Consider the following 27,222-nt stretch of genomic DNA (forward strand, 5'->3'; position numbering starts at 1 on the left):
ATTGAGCCAGACACTCTTTGCCCTCCGAGTCTAACCGGGAGGCCCTCTGCGTCCACGGGAAAGGGACACCTTTGGCTCACTCTTGGGTTGGGGAGACTTCCAAAGCTTAACTTTCCGGCCCTGGGCAGAGAAGGAGGAACATCGACTCGACAGAACAGCTAAACGTGGTGGGAAAACGGGACCTCGTTTGTTTACCGGACACCGCTCGTTCGTTGGTTTCATCCTTCCTTCCTTCCTTCCTCCCTTCCTTATTCCTTCGCCCGTTCTTTCCGTTCGTTCGTTCGTTGGTTCGTTCGTTGGATCGCTCCTCCTTGTTCCTTCCTTTACTCCGCCAGTCATTCAGGTCTCATGCAGAACCATTATTTGGAAATCCACTCAACCTGGGTGTAGTACATATGTGGTTGCAACGGGTGAAGTCCATGAGCGCCTTCGACACATATCCAACAGTACATGGTTGAGTTCGAATCCGGTTTGTGGCGGTGACATCAAATTTCGTGAGAACTATCCCTTGGAGTGCTCTCAGAACAGATGTCTCTCATCTTCTCGACGACAACGACGACAATTGATATTCCTCCTAAAACTTCTGCGCCAGCTACGGCTACTTAAAAAAGTACTACTGTTACTACTTCTACTGCTTCTACTACAGTAACAACGACAACGACCTTCATTGTGATTGTAGTGGGCCTGTTTTCAAGAGAAGACACCTCAAAATGGATCAAGTGGTCAGTAGATATTTTTGTGGTTGTGCCTTATTGTGCTGATCTATTCAGGCTCTGTCGAACTAAAACACAGAAACAAAGCAGAACTTAGTTAAGACGTGAACTCGCTGTAATTGTATTGTTGATGGTGTTTGTCCTTGAACACTGCACGCAATGGTCAACAACGACAAAAGTTCCTCCGATTCCTGACTTTCTAAGAGTCTGAGTCTCAGGCCATGGCTTTGTTCATAGATTCATGTTCGATTGTATTAGAGTAAAAAAACAACACTGTCAAAAAATGGTCAATGTTCCATCGTTTTGTGTCAAAATAGTGGTTGGGTACCTCATTGGGTAATAACCAGAGTCATATTTCTCGGCTGAATTGAATGCTCCTCAGCCTCGAACTGTCGGAATCGATCAAAGTCAACAGGTGAGAGGAGATTTCTTGATTCGTTGATACTTTCTTCTTCTTCTTCCTCCTCGTCTTCCCTGTCTTCTTCGCTTGTTCCGTCTGAATCTCACGACATATTTTGTTGATCCCTGCTCCCAAATTCCTCTTTCACATTGTTGCGCCTGAATTGGTTCCATTAAGTATACGGCCCACCAACCTCTCTTTCCCTTTTCACTTACGTCAGAGATGTATGCATTTGCTCCATTGTAAACCTACTCGTTCCTACAATACCTATCGCGAAAAGATAATCTGGTTACTCAATTCTTGTACCAGCAGTAGTAGATCCCATTCGCCTCTTTTGAGCCTTTTTTAGAATGTGGCTTTGCCGGTTCCCAATTCAAGCGATACTCTTAGTATCGGATCCACAAAAGGTTCTTTGAACATCTTTTCTCTTGAAAGTGTCCGTTTCTTCAAAATGAAAATGGGTCTGGAACAAATTTGTATTGAAAAACTATTACGGATGTGTTCTCGAACAAAGCTGTAAATTTATTTACCATCTTGTTTGGCTCCATGCTCACATGGCACTAATACGTAGTTCAGTTCAAGGAAAAGACGAAGCGCCTAACCCACAACCTCAGCCGAGGCGAAAGACGTCTGCTTGAGACTTCAAAGGTTGGCCTAAAGATGACCAAATCTAGATAATGTTCAAATTGAAGAAAATATGGATTTAGTGAATTTTGATTAATGGATCCTATGGATGTTTCATTTCCATTGTTATTTTACTTTTTTACTTTAAACAAATCTTTGCATTTTAAGAAATTGGGGCTGTCGCGCTCACCAATAGGTTGTGAATTCCTTCAAAATACCACTATCTGTAAACAATTGCTTTACAAACGAAAGACAGGTGCAAAACAACAACTTTTGGACTCTTTTAACTCTGTTAACTGACAAAGGTTTGAAAAGAAGAACCCTTACATAGATTCCTTTCAGAGGTTTAAAGTAAGACCAAATCAATTTTTTTCAGGCCAAACTGTTCATGAGCCCGGCAGTTCGGATTTAAGACAAGAAAACTGAGGTTCTCATTTTGAGCTTTTAAAATCAATGAGAGTCCATTATGTAACATGGGATTTACTTATGTTTTGAAACTCCATAGTTTTGCCCTTTGTGGTGTTTAGAATTTGTCGAATGTTTCAGTTTTAACGTTTTCTTGTTCAAGGCTTCTACAATTGCTTTAAGATCCATGGATATCTTGCTCAGCTTTCTTCTTGAATTTTTGACGATCCTGTGTCCTAAAGTTATTTTATTTCGAGCATCTCTTTTATTGTCTTCTTGAAAGTGATCTTAATCTTGATAATTGCGCTTCTTCGAGAATGAACTTAATACACAGTTCGCCAATTGTTGAGCTCGACTTCATTGGTTTTCCAAATCGAACCAAGTGAGTTAATGAGGCACCCATTTCGGAGTGAAGAGTTGGGTTTTCTCCACGATCGTATAGTAGACCTCCAACGAGTGTTCATTGATAATTTATGAGTCCTGGAACGACCTGCCTCAAGGTTACGGGGAGATCCAAAAACCCCTGGGGAAGAAGTTACTGTGGAAGAAGAGCTTAACCACTTTGATGTCGATTTTACAGTTGAAGAGTAGGTTGAAAAGGTTAACACTGACTGCTCGACTTTAATATGTACACTATTGAAACCAGTATTGGTGGGAGAAAATAAGTAACCATGTTGTAAGTTTTCGGCAGAAGCTTCCTGTCAAACTGTCCAAAACGAATCATTTGGCCTTTTTGAGCGAAGGTCTTTTCAATCAGATAGAGACGCATCTCCCCTGTAGAAAAGTTTATTCGAACTCTTTGCTTTCAATTTCAGACTTGTAGGAGGAAATACATTTAGACCCTTTATTTGGCTAGTCAACATTCAACTTCTTCTCAAAATTCTGATGCTACGTTTTTCTGGCGAAACTCTCTTCATTTCTCAAAGGTTCTTCAACTAGTGTCATGAAGATGCGTAGAGTAGAGCTGAGCATTCACTCCAAGTTTTTGCTGGCCTTTAAATTTGGCCCCAAATGATGAAAACTTTCCGAAATCTCTTGTTAACTTTTCCAAAACCTTGTTTGGGGAATTCCCTGGGGGAATCAAACCGAAGAAATGGATTATGATTCCAGTTGAATCAAGGTTTGAATGATTATGTGTCGGAGTCTAGAATCAAATCATGAACAGTGTCTTATATACCGTACAAGCTCGGTACTTTTTGTGCTTTGAAACCATATTGAGACCGTTTTTCGCAAGTTAACATTGTCGCGCTCTACTCACTAAGAGAAAAAAAATCAAAGTCAACTTGTTTGAGGGGCTTTCAACACGAAATCTTGACGTGCACGTCAACGAGAAAAATGACATTGATTCTCCTGAAATCCATCTTGCGACGGAAGGAAGCTATTGACACATGCGGACGGAGTCCAATGTCGTTTTTGTTCGCTTTTTCTCGTTGCCTTTACCTACCATTGTCAAAAGCTATTCAGAGAGACAGACACACACAGATATAAATATATACATATATACCCTCGCACCCAGCCATACATTCCGTTTGGAAAAGCTCTACATTTTTGATGAGATCATTCCCGCCTTCCGCCCGATTGTTCCACTCGGATCCCAACCTGCGAACCTGAACTTGGCTGCACTCTCGCCCTCTCTTTCTTTCTCTGTCTTCACAGCTGATCCCCTCCAACTTTCACCGCCATGGCCAAACGCGGGGCCGACGACTCGACCACTCGATTGAGACCCAATAACGACGAGTCCCACACACGATCCAGCAGCCCTAACAACTCCTTTCATTCGCATCCGAACTTTGGTGCATCTATATCAGCCGCTTACAAGGCCACGACACCCACCAGCGGTTTGGCACCCCCTTCGTTGCCACCCTCGAGCCGTAAATGCTCGGTGTCATCGGTGAATACCGGAACTAATGGCCCGACAGGATCTCGACCTCAGTCTCGCGAACGCTTGGCGGACATGCGTATGACTTTTGGGGGGAGCAAACAGAATATTCAACGAGATTCCTCCTCTGAGCGATGCTCCAGTCTTGACCAACAAAGTGCCCAACGAAGTCGTACTCAGAGTCCTTTACATCAACAACATCTCCAATCGTCGACGAATCCAGGGCGTTCCTCTAACGGGAGTTCGCCAGGTGGCGACAGTCCAAACACTGAGCCGAGAAAGTCGAAGAGGTTATTGAATCAGTGGAGGCAAGCCGCGTCAATGTCCAAGTTTGGCAATCGGACTCGGAATCTTTTAGGCAAATGGAAATCGCATTCTCAGTCCGTTGATATTGTTGGAAGTGCAGGAGTGCTCGAAGAGGGCATCATGATTGGCATGGGATCCGATCCCAGTGGCATCAGTGGCTCATCGATGTCGAGGGGAAGCAAGGACGACAACAATCTACCCACCAAAAAGACCCAATGGAGTGAACACGTTTGGAGTAAGTACGATTTCACATTAACAACGTATCTCACATTTTCACTTTTTCCAACGACGGCATTCGTGGAGACTGGGGAGTTCATATATTGGATGGCTGTTGACATTTCACGTCCATAAAACCGAGGCCGAGGTTGTATGGTTGTCAATTTCACTCCTAGAAAGGGTAAAACCAGCTGAAACAAACACCAGATGGATGAGCTTCCAAATCTCAAAGCCTCTAAATTATACCTGATACTGTATCTAGAACATTGAAGGCAGGGACAGCCTTTGATTGTAACAAAGACAAGCACACTTTGAATAGGAGGACAGTCTCATGGCATGGCATACTATAGATCCTCAAAAATCTCGCTCTTTGTAAGGGACATGCTAGCTTGTTGTACACAATACTGATGGATTTGAGTCTTACAAATCGCACAAAGATCTGGGCTTTCGACCGGATGTTCGTATTTTTGTGCTTCAGAGTGCTGCAGTCGACTAGTATATTACCGCAAAAGCCATTTTGATCTCCCGAGTCCTTTCCAATTAAGTTAATCAAGTTTGCTAGCTACCTGTTTTAGTCGCAACTGACTTGGTTAGGCCTGTTGCTCTCTCAAACATCAATTCAATCAGTCAACTCTACTCTGCTCTCAGAAGCAGACTAATGTTCCGGAGACAAGGTCGGTAATCTTTATCAAGCAAAGTCAACTTCGAGACCAATTATATGTATGCCAGGTATATCGAGACTTTGATACAGAGAGAAGTGCATTGACTGCGATGAGTTTGGGTGATGCATATCCCATCCAAGGAGCGAAGAGAGCTATTCAGATGATATCCAATCCAATTTCCGGCCTTATGTCGTCCGTGCTCGATGATTCCTATCCCTTTTCTTCAAGGCCGAAAGACTTTCATAAAAGAGCTTCTTCGCTCATCGATGCAAACAAGCTGGGATTTAGTCAGCCAAGAAAATTGAGCTCCTGGAGAAGACAGCAAAACTGTACATGGAGCATCAGTATACGTTTGTGCAGTATGTACAGTAGGTAGACGATCGATCTCATGAAAAGAAGGGGATATTCGGCTCCCACAAACGCGACCTGACCCCTTCAGTAAACTGAATCGCTAATGCTTAAACGTTTGGAATTGAAAACAAAAATGGCGTACGAATTCGTTGATTGTACTCACACTCTTTAACCAAGTAAATGAAAAAAATAAACATTTCATAATGCTTGGCGAAGATTAAATACATTGATACGGGTTGTGCTATGTCACGGACGTCTAGAAATATCGACTACGAGCGAACGAGCTTCCCGCCGAATCGACATGCTCTTGGTCATAGCCACTCTGAGCCACTTTTCGAATTAGTTTAATAAAGTAAGAAACGTAGATCTCTTCAATTAAAGGCGTGTCACTTTTTTCTATCATTTACTTGTAAAGTGGCTCGTTTCAAAGTTATTTTGTCAAAAGCTTATGTAGCTGACCGAGAGCAGGCTCAAAATCTGAATTTGTGTAGTGTTTGCTACTTAACTTTGGGCACATCCCCTGAGTTCCCTACGCATAGTTTTGGTCTCAAATTTGGCCAAGTTCATCTATTCAACCAGATCTTGTGGTCGTAACAAGCGCTTATTTGGAATAAGATGAACGGTTTTGGAGATTCGAAATTTTGGCTTCCGTTCCCATTCCACATCTCTAGAAGTCCTTGGCTATCTCGTACATGCAGGACTTCAGTTTCAAGTCTTATGATCTTTGTAGAAATCAGCCTTCCATCTACTAGGTGCAAAGAGTAGAGCATGCGTATGAAAGAACTTACTATTATTCTAGTTTGATGAAAATTAAGTCTTTCCTTGTGCGCTGAAATGTGTTAGTTATGCATTTGTCGTTGACGATTTCTGCCAATTGTTTCTTCGATGGCCTGTGTCAAGTTGGCAAAGGATTTTGCAAAGTTGCTCTCTTTGTAGTTTCTTGTGCCATAATGGAGATCTTGATATCGTCGTCATTTTCTAAGCCGTGCATGGTTAGCATTAACATCAATAAAAATCAATAAAAGTGTTTTCTAATGGAAACCGTTTAGTTGTACAGTTTGTGCAGTTATTGAAAGACACAAGAGCATCATCATCAGAATCCAACAAAATATGTTGTTTTTAAGCTGCGCAGAAATTGCAGATGTTTTGCGGTTCTTATGTGCCAAAGACGTGAACTGAAACCTTGGGAAGAAAACCGAACACTTCAACCCTCTAGGATTTCTGCTCCACATACAAACAGCATTTTTTGAGGAGCATAATTATTCATCAGTTCTTAAAAAGACAACACTGATTCATCATGTTCCTAAACTTAGCAAAAACGTTTGAGGAGCATGTAGAACATGTGGATTTTTTGGAACTCCACACACAGTATTTAAGAAATTTCGCTGTTTAGCAGTCTCGCCGAGTAAACTCGATTTAAGACCAAAACTCTCGAGTGTTGGAGAAAAAGCAGAACATGTTAATTCCCTTTATTTTCCTTGAACACAGTCTAGGTACAAGCTATACAACACTGAAGTGGCATTAAGGTTACCAAATATTGCGGCGGTGACCAAATATAACCAACAATGGAATAGAACATATTGTCGGTCTTTTTTCAAATGACCATACACTGGGCTACTACAGCTATGTGTGGCAAAATACAGTATGTGCTTTTACGGTAAAATATCCCCTTCCTAGTGTGTAAAAAGCGAATCGTTCATTACGTGCATAGTGATGTTAAGATGGACCACTTTTAATCCGTGCCTTACTTATGTACTCTCTCAGGAAATGTCTGCATGTATTGAAATATGTTGGCACCATTTCCATTCATTTGGAGGCTAAATGTAAAGAACTAAAAATGAAACAGGTAATTTTATGAAATCCAGTGGAACGCCTTTCTACTATATATATCGACAACTAGTTGTGCGTGTTTTAAACCCAGACAAGAGAAACCAATTGTGCCCTGCCAATTGGCTGTGGAAAGTCTCAAACCATAGAAAGAGTTATTGCAGAAAATGCCAACAACAAAATCTGTCACGCAAATAACAACTTCGCAATGTGACATTGGGAAACATAACAAACCCAGTGAGTGTTGTTAAGTTGGACCTGTTATTTTGTGCGTTCTAGAAATTGTAATATTAGTTATTTCTTATATCGAAAGAGGTTTCGAATGAACGGCACACCTACTTTTGGTCATTACGAAAATGGACACCGGATCATTTGGTTCCATTCTGAGTTCCTTCCATTTCACCAATGATTGCTAAACCAATCACAAAGTGTTCTCCTTTGCTCAAGGATGGAAAAGAAACAGTTCTAGGCTTCTTGTTCATTTTTCTGGAAGGCCACAATTGTACGACAAGTTTTTGCCAGTTCTTTTTACGACACAATCGGTCATTCCCAGAAATGATGGTGCAATTTGCGGTCACGTGAAGCTCGTAATGTGTTTCAGCGTAACCTTCATCATTGAGCCATAATTTGTGAACGGTATGGCCCTTGCTGTAGTATGTAATGACACGGTAAATGGTAGAGCTGGTGAGGAATGTGCAAAACTACCCTGTTCAATATAGAGTCACAAGGTTGGCCAAGGACACCGTCAGAGTCAGTCTCTCGTTGTGCACTCGACTTGCTTGCTTCCCTTGGTTAACGGAAGACCTTGTGCCAGCCAGTGAATAATTAATGTTATGTTAGGAAGGATGCTTTGAAGTCTTGAAGTATGCTCAAAAGGAAATTGCTCTATGCACCCATCAAGAGGGAGCTCTTCTTAAGTGGTTATGTAGGAAAACTCATTAAACGGGCAACGAAAGTATGTCATAGTTTGCCTGGGTATGAGTGTGTACGTACATGTAAAACCTCAGTTAATGATATGAAGTCTGAATTCAAATGGCTCATAGAAATGTTCAAACTACGGCTCAAGTTGCATCTACCAAGTGACATCTAAAAATATCCGAGCCTAATTTCTGAACCAAAGCAATTTAGCCCAACCATGTTTCTTTAATTCAGAACATCACCCGAAGGACTCTTCCTGAATGCACTTATTTTGATACGCCATTAGCTAAAAGCTGACTTTCACAGAGATTTTGAGTCTCTCTCGAATTGAGTGAGACATGCTTGGGGAGCCATGCAAATGGGGGAGCAGAGAAGTATTCTAATCATGAGTTATGCCCCCTTTCTCCATTCTATCGATCCATCCATTCGCCATGGACTGTAAACCTGCCGTTTGCTCCCCTCCTTGATACTGGACCTCTTCTCCGACTCATCCGATTTGAGTAAGATGGTGGTCGGTGGAAGAGACTGAATCTAACGGAAGAGGGAACTGTTGCTTTGGACAGACATTCACATCTGACAACTAAGCTGTAATGGCATATAGTCAGGAGGCCATGGAACCTGCCACACATTCACATTTTCCCCATTCTCCATCCGGTCAGGTTGTCGGCTCTTAATGTCTCTTTCATCAGCCAAGATGGGTTCACTTTCTCTTTCGTTATGGTTGCTATACATTTCAGCTGGTTGTTTGTCCTTCGTTTTCATTCAGTAACTCAAAAACAAGTCTGTAGTAACATTTACGTTAGATACAGCTCTTTCAGGTATTCTGAAGCACTCATTTGATGGCGGAGACCGTTGAGAAAAAAAAACCACATTAATTTGGAAAGTTCCTGTCATTTATTTCCCCTTGTGGGTAGTGACAACAGGTTTCAGCCCAAACTTCTCTCACAACAAGACAAGGAAGAAAGGCTATTGAGACACATCGATACGTTCTCGAAAATAGACGGGAGAGAGTTCTAACTTTAATTCGAAACTTGGAAAATGTAAAGATGTGATACCGTTTTCGATTGCGAAACTTGATCCAAACTTTACGGAGTTGGAATGCACCCACCCTCAGCAGTGATCAAGTTCTTCAAGAGAAATCACGTAGAAGAGAGTGCCTGGTATGCCCAATCAAATGGTGAGTTCATCTTTCATCGATGGAATTCGGTCTGACAAACTCAGACCGGTAAATGGACAACATTTATCAATCGAAATTTACCTCCGACTTTGTCACGGCAATTTTTGGTCCAGTTCATTGCTCATTACTTTTACGCACTTTTTCATACAATAGCCATGAGGTTGGAGTGCACACGCTCTTGCAACAGAGCTTTATAAGTGAACAAGCTCCTCTGTTAGCCGTGAATGACGATTCCTTATGCGAGTTTCATCTTGCCCACAAGAGCATACCGTTTATTAGTGAACATGATGATTACTGCACGGGTGTAGGTCAAAGCTAAGCTCTTGATCCAGCCCCAGACCCAATTCCTTCTTTGCCAGATGTTTTGTCTTGATCTTAATCATCCAAATGCCTTGGGACAGCTGTCCGATGCTTATGTGATATTGTATAACGTTATAGATTCAGTACCTCAAAAAATGGCCACCCTTCAGAGTTTTTCTCTTCATGTTGATGCCTTGAGGTGGGTGCGTAGAGGAGCCTCCAGAATCGATGTAGGATTTTCTTATAGAGGGAACGGCTTCAGCTTCAGTTGAGGTTACTTTTTGTTATAACAAAGCAATTGGCTCCACGGCATCAAGCACCTTCTTGACGTCCAATAATTTTCCAAGATGATTTGGTTCGTTTCTTTATAATGAATCTTTTATTGCGACTCTCGGTTATGTCAACTCGTAAAATAATAAAATTGTGTATGTAAACAACCTACACAAATATGGATAAAGATAAATAAAAAGAAGAAACCCAAATGGTTGAAACGATAAAAAACGATTAGGGCTGAAGCAAATGAAAGCCAAGCACAGCTGGAATTCTAATCAAGTTGAATAAAAGAAAGTATTTGGAGAGAGTAAAATAACTTTACTATTCCTCGGTCCAAACTCATCCAGGGAGGATGGTCGCATCATCAGATAGGGAATTCAACTTTGACCATTATCTTGCGACTCTCGCTTATTTGATTTGTCTTTCTCTCAAACTTTGAAGATGGACTGGTTTTGGATTTCTTGCCATGATCAGGAAGTTATTGCTTGGATACATCCAAACCTTTTCAGAAAATGAGATTAGATTGTTCATTCAAAATAGTGAAAAGCGAAAAAGTTTGGAATAACGCAAGTATCAGTCATAGAGGATATACATGAGTGCTTCAAAATGAGCAATGGATTATTCTCCTACGATAACTCATGTTTTTATTGGTTTACGAATCAAAATTTTCCCTTTGTCCCACTCGGTGGAGAGAGGTGTAAGTAAAATGTAACGGAAAGGCCACACCACAAGGTCTTTTACATTGTAAAACGTATTCAATACTTACTTTGGGATATTGGGTCTTTCTTTGTCGAGCAATTGTGGAACAATTGGGAACGAACGTCCAACGTTTTCTCGTTATCACGAATATGGGAAAATTGGAAATGTCTCTGAATCGTGTAGTATGTGAATGTATCTACACCACGTGTCGCCTTTTGTGTACTTGACCTCGATTGTCGACTTACGTACATATATGCACAAGATGTACAAGTAAATAGAGCGATTGACCAACAGTGCAAGACAGTGGTTAGCTTTTGTGCATCCAGAAACGTGAGTATACAGTATGTTCTTCCGGAGCACATTTAGCAATTGTACACTAGCTGATGCAGGTACTTCTATGATCTGTTGAATACTGGCATATGAGTTGCTGATAAACGAAAATGTGGATGATGATCCTTTCTTCCATGGGGCTTTTGGGACAAGTTCAAAGACGAGCTTAGAATTTCCACGATCATTTCAAATTTCAAATTCACATTCACATTCACATTACTAGACTAAAAGCATGATGATGAGAACACTTGAGAACATTTCAGAACACTTATCTGTTCCGTTTCTCTATTGTTTCTCTCTCTCCCAAGGGACGGGAATTAGGTTGTTCATTTTGAAACATCGGGCCATCAACTTCAGTTAGTGATGTCTTACTTTGAGACATTTTATTTCTACAAGTAATATAAATTTGAAGTGTTTACTGAAATTTTCAGTTCATTTTCGTTCCCACTCCCAATTTGCTTAAATAACTTGGCGACTAGGGCCATTGTTTCAAGAAAACCAATTGCTTATACCAATAAGATCTAAAGTTATTCGCCAGATATCCTACTTCATTTTGCAAATAAATCTTTGAATAAGCTTGAAAAAATTGGAGCCCGAAGATAATTCAGTTCCGAAAAATAGTGTTTCATTGATATTGAAGTAAAAAATACAAAAACCCAATCGGAATCCTTCAACCCTTTCTCGGAGTTTTCTCATGTAGGTCAATGGGATTATCCTCCCAAAATCATAAATAGGCTTTGGAAACTTCCATCATATAGTTGGCCTAACGCAACAGATTAAGCACCTAGTTAAGGCCAGTTATGTTAGAAGTTCAGTTTTGTTAGGGACGCGCCAATGGGGAGCTAACAACAACAACGACGACGTTCGGGTACACGAACTTTTTGAGACAAAATGGCTTGGTTCGACTTTTCCAGTCCGATGTTTTTTTCAACTTCCTGCCACTTTTCTGGCCAACAAAGGAGAGAATCTTGTACCATGAAAAGACCCCAATGTGTATGAAACACTCGAAAACATTTGCTAACTTCATATAAAAAGAACCGGGTTGGATAGGCAAAGCTGGGAAATTGAAAAACTTCTGTTCATCAACTCGCCCTTGCTCCACGGGAAAAGGAGATCGCAATTTGATTCATCTTGTACTCTGGAAAGTGTCACCCCGACCACCGCAACGCCTTTATTTGATATATAGCCTAGTTCCTGCCCCTGAAAAATTACTCGAGTTGGTGTCGAGTTTGAGGGCAAGGGGAGAGAAAAAGGAAGACAGTCAGGGAGGAAAAAGAAGAGGCAGGCACTTTCAATTAATATCAGGTCCTGGTAATGTTCACAAGCAAAAGGCCTCTTCCAGAAGCGACCAGGAACTCTTATCCTTAACTCCTTCTCTCAAATAGATTCATGCAGCTATTCATGGACCACTTACAGTACTTAGCTATAAATACACGTGCACCAGGGCTCCGCTTAACAGCACATACTTTTGTTTGGTGCTTTAGGGAAAGCTAACAGGGCTGCTCTCCTGATGCTTACCTCTATCTACCTTGAAACAGAAATGCGAGGCTCCACCTCAGATAATAAACATCGAGCAATTCACTTTTAACAATTGCGTTCGGATTACGAGTTAATAATGATTTGAAGGAGACCAACCAAATGTGATCTTTGTTCGGGAAGTGCTTCAGGATACTCTCTAAGAACCCTCCTATATACAACGACAATTACCAGAACCCGATTCAATCACTAAGCTTTATCACGGACCTAGGGATAATTGTGCATGACAATGGCAAATTTTTGGATCACATCCAATCGAAGATGACCAATATTTTCCACACTTGTGGTCGAATCTACCAATCATTCCAGTTCGGAGACGTATTCACCTTGAAAATCATTTTCAATCAGAAAATCATTGCATTGAGTCTCAAAACCTGGAGTTCTGCTCCTTACCGGTTCAAGAGCACAAATCAGGAAATAGAGCTTGATAGGGCTTGTCAAGTGAACGCGATCACGAACAACTGACGTTATTTCATGGAGTAAAATCAAAGACGACATGCCCAGCCAAACCGCACAGTGCATACATTGAATTTTGATATTTATTTCATTTTACCTGCTCGTCTAGGCAAATAGCATTGTGGTATTGAGCTAATTTGAAAGTAGGTTCATCGAATTACACCTAGCATGTTCATTTTGTTGGGTTTTGTAACACAACTCGCTCAAAATCACTGGATTATTGAAAATTCAATGGGCGAATGGTGCGAGTTTACTGTGATGTTTGTCTTAGTAGTCCCTTCCCAAAATGCCCAAAATCAGGGTGCTGGACCACATTTTCCTTGAATTTCCTTCACGTGACATGCTCTATACCTTGATATTTTCATGAATCATCACTAAGGTTCTCAAAATTATGCATAAAAAGAAACTTAAGATTCAAATAAAGATGCAAAAAACCAAGCCCAGTAACAGCCCAGTAAAGCCCAATGTAACACAATGTTACATTTTCATAATCATGCATTTAAAGCATCAAAATCGGACTCCAAAAGTCCGTAAGACACATTTGACCGACTAGGTTTTTTTTGCGTGATAGAGCCGAAGAGTTGAGCCAACGGACCATACAATGTCATTATGTGATCTGAGGGTGCCCGGCCAGCAAAGCCAGCCATCACATGGTCCTTATATGTGTTTCCGATAGGCATTGACGTATCCGTATCAGTTTTGGTTCTCCGTCTGTGGGCGTGGTTAAGGTCTAAAAGTTTCCTTGAGAAGGCAGTAGTCACTTAAAACAATGATCACTCAAAATGAAGCCTATTCAAACGCAAAGTTCATTCTAATTCTCCATTACGCATCCTGAGAAAAAGGGCTTTGCCTGCCGTGCACATGTCATTCATCCTGCCACATGTTTTAGATGATTGATATTGGGAGTTGGAAATAATTACCTGAATTTGGTTTTCTGCATGCTTTTACAATTCTTCATTGATGAGCTTTTTAATGGTCAATTTTTCATTTTAATGAGAGCATCCCAACGATGAGTAGTGTATGGTACATCTCTTCTCTTCACATCAATCATGAATCGATAAAAGCATTTTCACTTCCAGCGGGCCCTTTTCGTTGGTTCGTCAAAACATCGTAGTCAGCGCTTTTTGGAGAAGGCAATTATGTGCATTTGAAGACAAGATCTTGTCACTGACATATTCATCGATGACATTTCCATAGGACATTCCTTCCGGCAATGACTATTTTCTTAACGGGCAAAACTCAGGACAAGCGATCTGCCACCTGGAAAGTTGGGATATATTTCCAAGAGAACATTCGACGCAATACTAAAAATAGTACCAAAATGGAGACAAATATTGCATCATTATTTTGTTAGTGACCACATACATCCGCAGTTTTCTTTTTTAGAGATTCTACTGATTCACCGCGTTTCTTTTCTTTTTTGCACTTCGCAATTTGGTTTAATGGGACAGCATAAGCCACAATCTGTAATAAAATGTCTAAATTAGAGCCTCTAATCTAAACAAGGCTACAGTGTCTTTTCATTCAATCTTGTTGTTCTCCATTGTAAAAGTTGGATTCGTTTAGTTCCTAGCCTATTTTACAGGAACATACAAGCACACCATATCCATCCCCTATGTACTCATTGTTCGACTTAATGCTCGATTTTGAGCGTTATAAAGAGCTACTGTATATTAAAAAGTATGTCCTAATTGTCTTTATTTCAACTTCCACTGTGATCCCGGTAATGCAGACGAAATCATTTCCCTCGAAATCGTCTCCCCAGAGGGAGCTGTTTCGGGCACTCTCGTACCGTCTAGTAGTGTCCTCTGTTGGAACTTGGAACTGTTCCTAAGCTGCATTATATCAACAACGGCTTTCTCAAAAGGAGAAAAAGGAATTGGCTTCTCCAAAAAATGGACTGAAGAAAGCCACGACGAAGTATAAAAATAAAAGCCAAACCATTTGAATAAAAAGAGGTAGCAAAGAAATTGAAGGTGGCTCAAATTACAGTTTCAACAATTGAAACAAATATCATTAAGGATGTTGGCTTTAACCAAAATGCTGCATAGATATACCGTATACCTATCGAATAAAATAATCAAAATATTTTTTTTGCATTCTCCGGTAGAAGTTGTTTATGCAATAGATGTGGTAACCATCGCACTTCTTATAGGACCCTGGAACTTATTCAAAAACTTTTGATTGTCAAGACCCAATTATATTGTTATTTGTTTAGTTTAGTTGCATTGGCGGACAACCGGCTGTTTTCAAGCCAGGTTTTGGCAGTTGTAAACAAGGACGATGCTTGGATGGTAACTTTTTCCCAATAAAAGGGGACGGAAACAGTGGGACATACTTTCAACCTTGTACCTTCCTCAAAAAGGGATCACTTAACTGACACTAGGTTCCAATCTATTCTCGTTGTTGTCGAATTTTGCCCATTACTCAATAACAATAAAGAAATAACCCCGACCTAACGATAGGTACTTCCGATACTTGAGCCGAAAACACTAAGTTTAGTTACAAAGTGCAGAAATGGGAGCAACCACACTTTGAAATCCAAAAATATCAAATATCGCCCAAGCATCTCCTAAGCCTTTTGTGAATAAAGAAAGAAAGAAAATCGAAATCCTCTCATGAGTCACTAGTGGCTAAGTCCAATTTTGGTACACCCTTCAGGGCATTTTTTTGACGAAATCATGGCATATGTGACGGATTTCTTTCAATTGATACCTATGATGTCAAATTGACCTCATTACTACGTAGTACGAAAACATCATTGCCCAGAATAGTGTTGCAGTGTTTGCGTGATCCAAAAATACGTAGAGCACATGACGGTAGCTCCCAAACAACATGAAAGCCTAATAAAGACCAAAATTATAATTTTGCAAGACAGCCCATGACATATGAGAATACATCCTTAAATGTACAGGATGTTTGAGAAAAGGTGAGAAATCGATGGAGCTGAAAGCGTGTTTCTCCTCAATCGCTTCATGAAGTTCAAAAGTCCAAAAAAAAATCCACGCTTTAGCCCACAGGGTTTACAGGATTTTCGAATAGAATGCTCTTATTAAAAGGATGAATTTCAGCATTGTAGTTATTCGACATACACAACTAACTACACTTGATTGTTTTCTTGCGCAAATACCACTTTAGCACATGTTTTGTAATTTAAAGGTAACAAATGATATGAGCGAGCAACAAAAATGTTTTTAGTTTGATTCACGCAGAAGAAAGCACAAACATAATAACCATCATAGTTGCAATCGACTTTCGTCCTCTGACCTCAGTTTGAAGACATGCTTTTGCGGAACTAGTGCCGCTTAGTATCTCTCATCGAAAATGGGCTCTCTAAAGGCCACCATTAGAGAGTTGGCCTCTGGCATACACACAAATCAGGCCGATTTTTATGGTAAAACCAATACATATATATTCACGTTAATGGATGACTTTTTTCGTTTTAAAGCATTTTGATTCCCTATCGTTCAGAACGAAGCTTTTTAACTAATTGAATTTGCTATGATGGTGAAATATTGTTGTAGTCTTAAATATTGTAGATACAAGGCTGGTAATATTTCGCTGATATTCCAAGCCAGCTGATAGAGAGTAACAAGTTTGCAGTTCCTTCAAGAAATGATTCTATTCCATCAAGGCAATTTGGTTGGATTACTATTCTTTACAAATCAGAAGACAATTGACCACACTCTCGAGTTGAGAATCGAATTTCCTGAATACGTCACTCCAATGGAACTCACACAAGAAATCCAGGAGTACATTTATTTTGCCCTTTGCCATGTACGTGAATCCGAACTCCACCTCATCCTCATTCAAAATTCATGGGAATATGACAATGACTGGAAAATGGGAAAGAGTCTAATACCTGGCTAACATTTCTATATCTATGAATACTTGGCAATCCTCACGGTTTGTTTGTCATCAAGACGTTAAGTGATTATGAATTGAATGGCATTCAGCGAGCGTTGCATCGGTTTTATCTAACACAACAAATCAGAACAAAAGCATAAAAGTATATTCAAAATGCTTGAGTGGAATGATCACAAGGAGCAATCCATTTTTGGCTTTGCTTACTTCAATTGGGCTCGTTTGGGAGGCCCTTACTCTCCCGAACTGTCGGATTAAGCTTTTTCCTCGGATGTCCCATCCTCCGTAGAAACTTGAGGCAAATTTGTGGGATAATTGCTCAATTGATAATGTGCTAGGTTGAGTTTGTAATTCAGGGAGCTCAATTTTCGTGACATGGTTATGTCGTTATTAAGAATCGAATGCTCAAAAAACTCACGAATAACGTTGTATATTGAACAGTATCTGAAATAAACAGTCCTCTTCAGTTACTTTTTTTATGCAGATGATGAAATATTTTTGAACTAAAAAAACAAAGATTCAACAATAAGTGAAATATAGGAGATTTGTAAATTTAACCAAACCATCTGATAGTCAAATCGAATGGCAAAATGTCCTGTATTTCGGTTTTCCACAAAGTAACAAAACAGAAAAAAATACAAACTACACGATTTGGCTTGGGCGAAACCTCATGCAGTCTATAAGAAGACCACCGAGGTTAAAGGATTAGAGCCCTTGAGCGTGATCAAAGTTCATGTAAAGTGTTCGGGAATTCTCAAACTGTAGCAGGTTGAGGGAAAAATGCCACCACAAGCAAGGCATTCACTGCGAATTCAGCGGAAGCAAAACTTAATCGGGAACAGTGCACGGTTCCAATTTCTTCGCCGCGCGCATTGTGGAGCAAGCACCATCACGTTGTATTCTCGAGTCATTGAAAAGCGGTCTGTTACAAGCATGAAGGGGAAAAATCCCCTCTCCTTCTTGGCCGATCGACCAGGCCTATCCGTCAAGCGCCTGAAGCGAGATAGCTCTCTTCGGAGACTCTGTTTTTGAAACGTGCCTTACGTATCCGTAAGTACTCGTTTTTGAACCAGGAGAGTAGCGGTCTTTTGGCTAGGAGCAGTGGAAATAGTCGTGTGCGAGGCCCTCGCTTCTAGTCGCCAATAACATTCAAACATTCATCCACCTCCCCTGGGCTTCTTGTCCAATCGAGGTGTTACTGCCAACAGGCAGGCAGGCAGGCAGACAGACACCTTTTCGTATGTACATATCTATGTACGTAGGTACGTACGTACGTACGTACACACCCACATAGTGCGTGCGTGGTTCTAGCCGAGCCGCATTTCTTGATCTTGTGTAGGAGTGTTCCTACGCCTGTCCCTCCACCTGTCAGGTAGTCAGTCAAAAATCATCCTTCAAGGCTGCCAAGTCTGTTATTTGAGAGAGGAAGAGAGTGACATTGACAGAAAGTTAATCAGTGACGGATTTTTGAACCAGATCACCATTGACAAGTGCACTCCATCCAAACGCTTGGTTGTTGATGACATTTTTCGTGATTGGTTCATTCTGAGCCACGGCTGAGTTCAAATTGGAAGCTCAAGAGCTGATCTTGAAGCCACTCCCATCACAAAACGCGTTGACCGTTTCGGGTCCAATTGTGAGCCAACATGTGGGGAGGAGCATCCATGCACCGGGGATATTTACATTCTTGAGTGCCTTAAGGAATGAGCAACAAGCCCTTGAAATGGGTCATCCTGTCCATTATGTGAGCAAATAGAGCTCACCTAATACTGTTGAGCTTCTTCCACGAGACCTTAGACAGTCTTTCCAACATTCAAGCCTGGTTCTAAGGTGATGGGAGGAAGCGTGCTAATCCTATTTTGACCGAGGAAATCTCGTTCAACGAATTCCATCAATCAAAACTGAGGCTCATTGATCGGAGAACCGTAAACTAACTAGAACACGAGTTCAACTCGATCCCCATAAACGACACACCGCCTCCCTCTCTGGGAGTGTTCAGATCTACTCCAAGATCTACAAATACGTGTGCGTAAAAACTGAGTGAAATGCTTCGAAAAAGCATCCGCCGAATCAAAGGCAGAAATGGCACGGATTCCTCGGAATCTGGACGACAGTCTCCCAAAAGCGACAACTCGAGTCTTGGCAGTAACTCACCCCTTCACATTCCATCGAAGCCTCAAAAACTTACCAATGGCGAGGTCAAACGCCGGGTTAAGAAGCCCAAAAGTCATACAGAAGAGAAACCAGCCAAGAAGAAATTCGATTACATTGTTCATAGTGAGTGCTGGTCGAGATTTTGCTCCCAAAAGTCTCGACTTTCCCATGTTAGGCAGGCTTGAGCTCCATTTTTCATTAACTTCCGACATGACAAGGTCGCCAATTCATGGGGATAATCGGTTTGTCTACGGGTTGTTTCCTTATGGACTGATTTGCTTTCTTCCCTGCAGCTGCCTGGGTTCATCGAGGGTTTTCCGATGACGTAACCGAAGTGAAGAAACTCCTACCCGGAGGCGATCTCCTTACCGACTTCCAAAAGGACAAATTCCGATATTTTTTCTTCCACGTGCTCGACCTCAACTCCGACAACGTGATTTCCGCCGAGGACTTTGAAAAACTCAACGAGGTACGTTCTAGGTATTTGTTTAGCGCATGCTCTATAGTATATAAGATTTAGTTACATAACGTTCTACATAGGCTTTAGGTACAGTACATGTAGATGATCCCGATGAGAAGGAAGCGCGTCAAATCCGAAACATGTCGGTACATACGCGTTCATATCTTGTAGGTAGAGTGCCACAAGGGGCTTTGATCGAGAAAGACCAATACTGGCCCTTCTTCCTTTATTGACCTTGGCCTAAGATGATTTGCTTTGACAATTCCAGAGGTTCACTTCGAGCGAGTATAAGACACCCTGTGTTCCTGGCTGGATGGATTGAACGCCATCAGGTCGTTCACGACAAGGAACTTTCTCAAAAGTCGGGAGTCCAAACAAACTTTTCAATAAAACGACCCCGCCGTTTTGCCCGCTCCTTGATACTCGCTTCATTTATTAGGCTACTGAGGACATACGTAACACGTTGAATAGAACAAGAATAAGGACGCAATCCAGTGAATGAACTTTGAAATGATTTGATCGTTTTGTCGAGGAAAATGTTGCTAAGACATTATATCCGATTTGAATCCCACGAATACGGGGATGCTTTCCTCTTTGGACCTCGGTTGGGAGCATATCCTAGCTTGCGTTGGAACACATATCCATTATCGTTTTCCTGACGGTGCTGGCTGAGCCAATAATTGATGTAACTACCTTCCAAGCAAGCACTCATTTATTCCTTAATCTCTTTCTGGCATACATTTCTCGTACTGCTTTGCCTAACGACAGAATTGACGCCAATGATTGCAACCACCTCTGCTCGCTATCACTGGTCGAGGCTCCTTATGAGATCTCGTTCTCTTTCTTATGTACGTACATATACCTAGACTACCTTTATATGGAGGGCTCGTTTCCTTCATCATTCACACATTTCACATTCATGTGCCGAGCTCCACTACCTTCACTGAACATAATACGATCTGAAAGCAAGCATGAGGATAGAGAGTGGGTAGTCAAATGGCTTGAGGCTTTTCCATATTCCGTCTTTATTTAACCTTTTAGACAGGCATTGTTTGATTTAACCAGGGAAAGAAGTCGTCGACGTAAGGGAGAAATAATCCCTCTCTTGAAATCTTCTTATTCGGTCGTTTCTTTGAGATGGTTCTGATGACTAAACGGATAAATGGCTAGCAAGAGTAATGATGCATATAGCGTGCAAAGTGAAAAAGAGAAGAGTTGGGGAAGATTTGGGATGGGGAGATCTGTTCATTGACAGACCTCCTCCCAATTCTTTGTTCGTGTCAAGAAGAGAGTTAATGAATGTGTACTACTTGTACATACATCGGGCCTGTCGTCACTCTACCTCCTAGATTGTCACTGCCAATAAATTGGGATGTTCATCAGGCCACGATATCAATTGGAAGATTGATCCTCAATCTTATCTTTTTTCCGCCCATTTCTTTCCTTTTAGCGGATTCGCCATTACATGGATTGGTCAGTGAATAGTATTCAATATTTGGCCATGAAAGAGGTGCATTCCACTTTCTTGGAGTGCTTTCTCAAGACGGCTGCCAACTTTTCCAAGCAAGATGATGGTAAGTGTGTGTCTTTTAACTCATCTTGAGCCCATCCATCCATCCATCCATCCATCCATCCATCCATCCATCCATCCATCCATCCATCCATCCATCCATCCATCCATCCATCCATCCAACCAACCAACCATCCATCCATCTATCCATTTGCCCACCTTCCTTCTAATTTTGCTCTACCATCAAAACTGACAACCCTATCACTATTTTTGAACCCTGAATCTCGACGTTTCACTCGATCCTACTTCATCTGATAGAGTTCCCAAGAGCTTTGGAAACCAAATAGAGACCCAGATACTTAACTTTGCTTTCTGCGAAGGAGGAAACGTTGTCTATTGTTCGCATGTCTAGTATCTATCTATATAACCGTATCAATAAAACCGTTTCAAATGGTGGTGATGGCCTCATCCTATGTAAAAGTACGAGTAGAAGTTGCAAATTTCACCATGCGCACACACACACTGCTTTCGACCCGGTTATCCAAAAATAGCACCCCACTAGAAACAAAAAAGGCCCTTGCATGATCGTAAACTTGATCCAATTGCCTTTCACATGTTCTGAGGAACGTATCCAATTGGACTCAAATTACTCGACCACTTGAGCAGGATCGCTAATGGCCGTTAATTTAGACTTTAACTTTCCCAACTTTTTCATGTAGAACATTTTGGAGACTCTCCTCATGCGTTAATAAAGACCTGAAAACAGCAGACATTACTTACCTACAAGAATCAATAACATGTGGAAGTACGTTTTATTTGGCTGACAGTCCCCGAAACCAAACGAAATTCTTTATTTCATAATGCAAGCGTGAAGCACTAACAACAACTGCGAGGTTCAGTTCATGAATCAGTTCCTTTCTCCCAGCAATTCAACAGGGTTGCTCTTGCAAGACTATTAATGTTGCCCATGGATACAGTTCTTATCGATGAAACATCCTTTTTTTATCTAGGAAAGTCTTTTTTTCCGTTTTAGCTTAACTACCATCAGTTTAATGTTGTGCTTCTATGTACGTACGTTCTTAATCATTGCCTTTGCAACTAACATGTTCCCCTTTATCGTGGAAGAACACTTCAACTGCTGACATGTTTAAACATTACTTTTAGAACTAAATTCACAAATTACCCTTATCACACTTAAAGCCATACAATAACCCCAATGACATCGATGTTTTAAAGCTCTAAAACCGGAAACTTTTGACTATCAAAAAAATTATTCAAAAAGGAGGAGGTTGTGTTATAGTATGCGTTCAAGGATGTTTATCTTTTGAGCGCTCTATAAAGCTTTATTCTTTCGGACCGTCATATTAGAAAACAATTGTTCTTGAAATTTGCGAAACTTTAGTGTGAGGAGGAACCTTAGAACCTTAAGAAATATTTACCATTTTGAGCCCCCTGGCCTCCGTTTGCATACAGCGCTACATAGATTAAAAAAAAACGATCCTTAACGCATCAAACTTTTATTTAATTTGCTAAACTTGTCTTGGCCTGATTGACAGTTCATAGACCATCCGTTGCATTTGAAATCCTTCTTACTAGAACTGCGGGCATTTTCTTTTTCGAAAATCAGGTTTTCTGTAGCATTTCTTATCACTTGAGTTGTTTCACAATAAACAATAAACAATTACCAATATCTCGGCTTTCAACGACCTCGGAACAAATCCAGGCTGATCAGTTCACGCTTTCGAACTACAGTAGGTACGACACTTAAGTCAGAAAGACCTTTAAGTGTTAAAGGTATCCTTGCATATGTACCGTATATTGTGGTGTTTATTCAGAGATTCTTGTTGCCCAAATGGTTCGCATTTCGCAACTACGAGTACCTCCGTCTTGGGCAGCTTCTTCGAATTGCACCGTTCACGTTCACTTTTTCACTCTATTTTGATACAGTTCAATTGATCTGTTTCTCCACTTGGTTTCTCCCCAAAGGTAAAGAAGACTTGCGAAATCCAGAGCTACTCTTTGAGCACTGGAAATTAGGCTTTCCTATTGGTTTGAGTACCCCAGAGGACTTTAGTAAGTGGCGACCTCTTCCATTTTCATCCACGCTCTTCTTGCCTCTCTTTTGGTTTCTTTATTTCCTTTGAAGTTCAAGATGGTTTAGCATCAAACCTAATTCTTCTACAACATACCTACATACATACACTGTACCCAAGTACGGACCTGACTACTACTGTTTTGACCCTTTGATCCGCCTGGAATTTCATTTGGCCAACCCCTCTCATGAAACGAGAACATTTCGCCTGATACACTTTATACGTTGATGTAATTTTCTACTTTCTTCTGGGTGGTTGCTTGAATTCCATTCATGGAAATGTTACCACTAGTAATACCCAACATGGCGTGTGATGCAAAGGCACGAATTTCAATCAAGACGAGAAAAGCCTTCAAGTTTTCGGAACACCCTGAACTCCAGACGATGTCAGACTGAAAAGAAGGCTTCGGAACGGTGGGGCCCAACCACCTTTTCGAGTAAAAATTGACCACATGAGAAATACCAATGCTTGTAATGGTTTGTAAATCAATTCGAGAATTCGATTTTCCCTGTTAAACATTTTCAATTCGTTTGAACCATTTGACATGAACAAACAGTCAGGAAAACTAGAATAGTTTTTTTTGAGTAAATATTCAGCGACACGTCCAGTTGAACCAAGGGCGAAATTCAGTAGTGGCAAAATCAAAATGTCTTGTCATCAAGACACTGATTCGCCTTTGGGTCCTTCTTTGATTGAGAACTCCTTTCTTGATCCGCGTTATCTTTCCTCGTTCCTTTTGCGATCAGCGTTTTCAATGTTTCGTGTGATTTCAGTTGATGTGCCTGATTTTTTGTCAGTCTTGAAGATCGTTATTCTTCTCCATATTCCTGTCCCAGTTGCAGGACCTACATTTTTACTTATTGTGTACTTTTCACGTGTATATCATCCTGTCACCTTGTCTTCAAGCCCTGACTTGCGTTATGTACTTGTGTAATTCACATTTGGACACGTGCTCTCTAATAGAAAGTGAATTCGAGAAACAAGATTTCCCTCCTTTCTTTGTGTAAGCCAACGTTTTCCCCAAAACTTCGTGGGATGCCTAGGCTTCATATGCAAAGCTGACGGCATATACGACGGCACTTCAGCTTGATTTCAGAGCCAATCTCAGGATGCAAATCGTTTTCCTTAAGTTAAAACCTTAAAAATCTCTATATGTTGTAGTTTTGAGTGTTTTAATCTCCCAATGTTAGGCACGATGAATAATTGAATAGTTGACTAGAATGTCGAGCGTTAGTTTCAAACTACGCACTTCTCCTTCATTTGTATGCTTCTTCATGTGTTAATTCAATCATAAGGTAAGGATAGAGACAGTAAGGGTGGAAATAGGAAACTGATGTCCCAATGACCCCATCACTTTGACCAAATCGCTTACACGAGTTGTTCTGTTGAAGGCTCACAAAGCATTCGCCAATTTTGAGCTGAATCGAACGTATGCGTCAAGTGAAAGCTAAGAAGAGCCTTTTAATCCAAATACGAAGAAGGCACAAAATTTAAAACCTCGATTAAGCTCCTAATTGAGCAATTGAGCATCGCTTACCACGTCAAACAGAGCCCAATTTGTGGGAAGAAAAAGTGTATTTGGTACATCGGGGTAAAAGGTACCCATTTTTATCCGTGTCGTTTTTTGTCCAATGCTGACGTCGTTCTTGCATAAAGTAAAAACAATTATGCGACATTTTTCGCTTTCACCTTTCAATTGTTTCTTTTCTACGAACAGGCAAATACCGTTTGTATGAATGTGCAGTATAGTTTTGGCGTTTGAAAGTCTTCATAGGGGGGGGGTAAAAGGCGCTCATGGTTGGCCACTGACCTTTTTTCCATTAACTTTAAAGGAAATTGAGTCTGATTCTATCTCTCGAGGTTTAGTAATTGAGTGGGCTCGCTACCCTCTTACCTAAGCGGTGCGTACAGAATACTATATACCTACAATCGTGTATACCTGCAGTATATGAGGGGGTTTCAAAAGAATTTATTGTTGCCTTGAATGAAGTACCAAAATCTCGATGGTAGGGTAGTCTTGCATGTGTTGAGATGTCCACCTTACCTCATTGTGTACGACCTCTATGCAGCGTGGAAATAAATTGAATTCTATTTTTGATGCCATTTGAAAATATTTCTCCCCTCTCCCAGATTTGCTTGATTATATTTTATATTGAAGCATTTTTTTCATTCCAAGGGATTATTGAAAAAAAATCGTGTCAAATCATAGATGATCCGATTTCAGCACAAAGGAGATTGGGAACCCTCCTATAATTTGGCCATCTGAAGATAAACGAAGGGAAAAGATGATGTCCGAAAAAGGTCAAGTCAGATCCAGATCAGCCTTGGGGTCAGACCTCCAAGGCTATTGGTATGCTGAAACCCGAAAAGTGACTAAAGGAGGTAGTTGAAGCTCTCAGAGTCCACACTCGGACCATTCGAAAGTGGAGGGCTATATAGAAAACAAGAACGGTGAATCCCCTTAGAACAAACTTGGCCGAGGACCGAATTCTGATATTACTGCACATTTGGGCGACCAAACCATTGGATGGTTGCCAATATTTATTCCCCTTAGATTATAGTGTTTGTGATATGACACAAGGCTCTTTTTGAAAACTTTAGATTTTAACTTGATTGAGCAAATCTTGGAGTGAGAGGAAACATTTGCAGAATCAGCAAAAGTGGACCTAAATTTCTTTTCATCCTGTTAACATTGATTGAAATCCCGTCAATGGTGCCATTGAATATGGCATCTGCACGTGCGTCATTGATTCCGACATCACAAATATAGACTTAGATCCTCCCTCGTTGAATAAGTATTTTGATATTGTGGTAGCTTGGGAGGCTGCATTAGCGATACGGTATCCTTATTAATGAACTGAGTCGCTCTTTTTATGACTCGCTTTCCTTGATCACTCTCATTTGTAAAATTTCTCAAAAAAGCAACAACAAGTAGTGCAGAGAGTCTTGAAACACTGTTGAAGGATTTACTTGCCGTTTTGTTATCGAACTTGTCCAATCCTTTCTTTCAGAGTAGTCGTGTGTGAAATGAACTGATGATGATCTGAATTTGTAATGGAAGCCTTTCTTTCTTTTAGGATTTGATTATTGGGATCCGTTCAAGAGTGAGTATAAAAGATATCGCGCTTTGCACCCCGTCTAAAATTCCTTTCGTTTTGTGCATGGCCTTGTAAAAACTGCCTTGCCCAGCCTAGACCAGCCCCCAGAAAACGTTTCAGAATGATAGCTTGACACTTCGAAAGCAATCTTTCCAATCCCGGATGTTTTGAGCACAATAAAGAAAATAGAACGTGGCTTCAATTGGTCTGTTCATTCCGGCTCATGAATTTTTGCTCGAGTAAGGAACTATTCGGAATTTTTTCAAATTCAAATTCAATCATTCCCTCAATCTGTTGATTGTTACTTTTCATGTATGAAACATAGCTAGGCCCCAACTGAGTACCTGAAACTAATCAGATCCAATTACTTGACAGAACTGGACTCGCTATACGACAGGATGGACCACGTGACAATCACAGATGTGCTCAATGGTAAGTTCCTGCGAACTCCCTTTACGTATGTTGACCTAGCTGGATATTCCCCCAAGAAAAAAGCTGGCAACAAGTTCCTGAATGGTCGTTTTGGGTTAAGCGAGGTGTCAATCAAATTGCCCAAGTTCTCTGTACCTCCATGCGTGAAATGTTTTCGTTGGCGACTCGTTCTCCAATCCTGGAATCTTTCTTTATCACATATCCTGGATAGATGTGAATCCAGCAGTTTTGACGTATACAAATTAGATTGAAACTATCATGTCCAGGGATATGTCATATATTGGATCATTTAGTCTAAACTAACTTGGAGTTGGAATGACATATTTAATTGAAAAGTAAATAATCCATGAATCCCATCAGGGATTCCTTCAGCCACACATACTTCAGAGAGGCTAGAAAGAAAAGCTTAAAGGTGGAAGGAAATTCGTCCACTTTGAACTATTTGTCACCAAATTAGCCCTGAGCTAACAAGCTATCAATATCATTGAAATAGGAGGACCAATATTGATGGTAGTGGTGGAGTAGTATGCAAGTATGCA

At 40.8% G+C, this 27,222-nt stretch overlaps 1 protein-coding gene across 1 annotated transcript in view; it reads left to right on the forward strand.

The window, feature by feature from the left end:
• Nucleotides 1–514: 514 nt before the first annotated feature.
• LOC131881530 (uncharacterized) overlaps nt 515–27,222 on the forward strand; it is a gene marked incomplete at its 5' end in the record, with an annotated part of 29,468 nt that continues 2,760 nt past the window's right edge. Inside the window, 7 exon segments of the mRNA XM_059228419.1 lie at nt 515–1,128; nt 3,799–4,562; nt 19,384–19,559; nt 21,001–21,124; nt 23,047–23,133; nt 26,231–26,257; nt 26,627–26,683. Coding sequence (XP_059084402.1) covers nt 3,824–4,562; nt 19,384–19,559; nt 21,001–21,124; nt 23,047–23,133; nt 26,231–26,257; nt 26,627–26,683 — 1,210 coding nt within the window.

Source organism: Tigriopus californicus, chromosome 1, assembly GCF_007210705.1.
Source record: "Tigriopus californicus strain San Diego chromosome 1, Tcal_SD_v2.1, whole genome shotgun sequence".
NCBI classification, from domain to species: Eukaryota; Metazoa; Arthropoda; class Copepoda; order Harpacticoida; family Harpacticidae; genus Tigriopus; species Tigriopus californicus.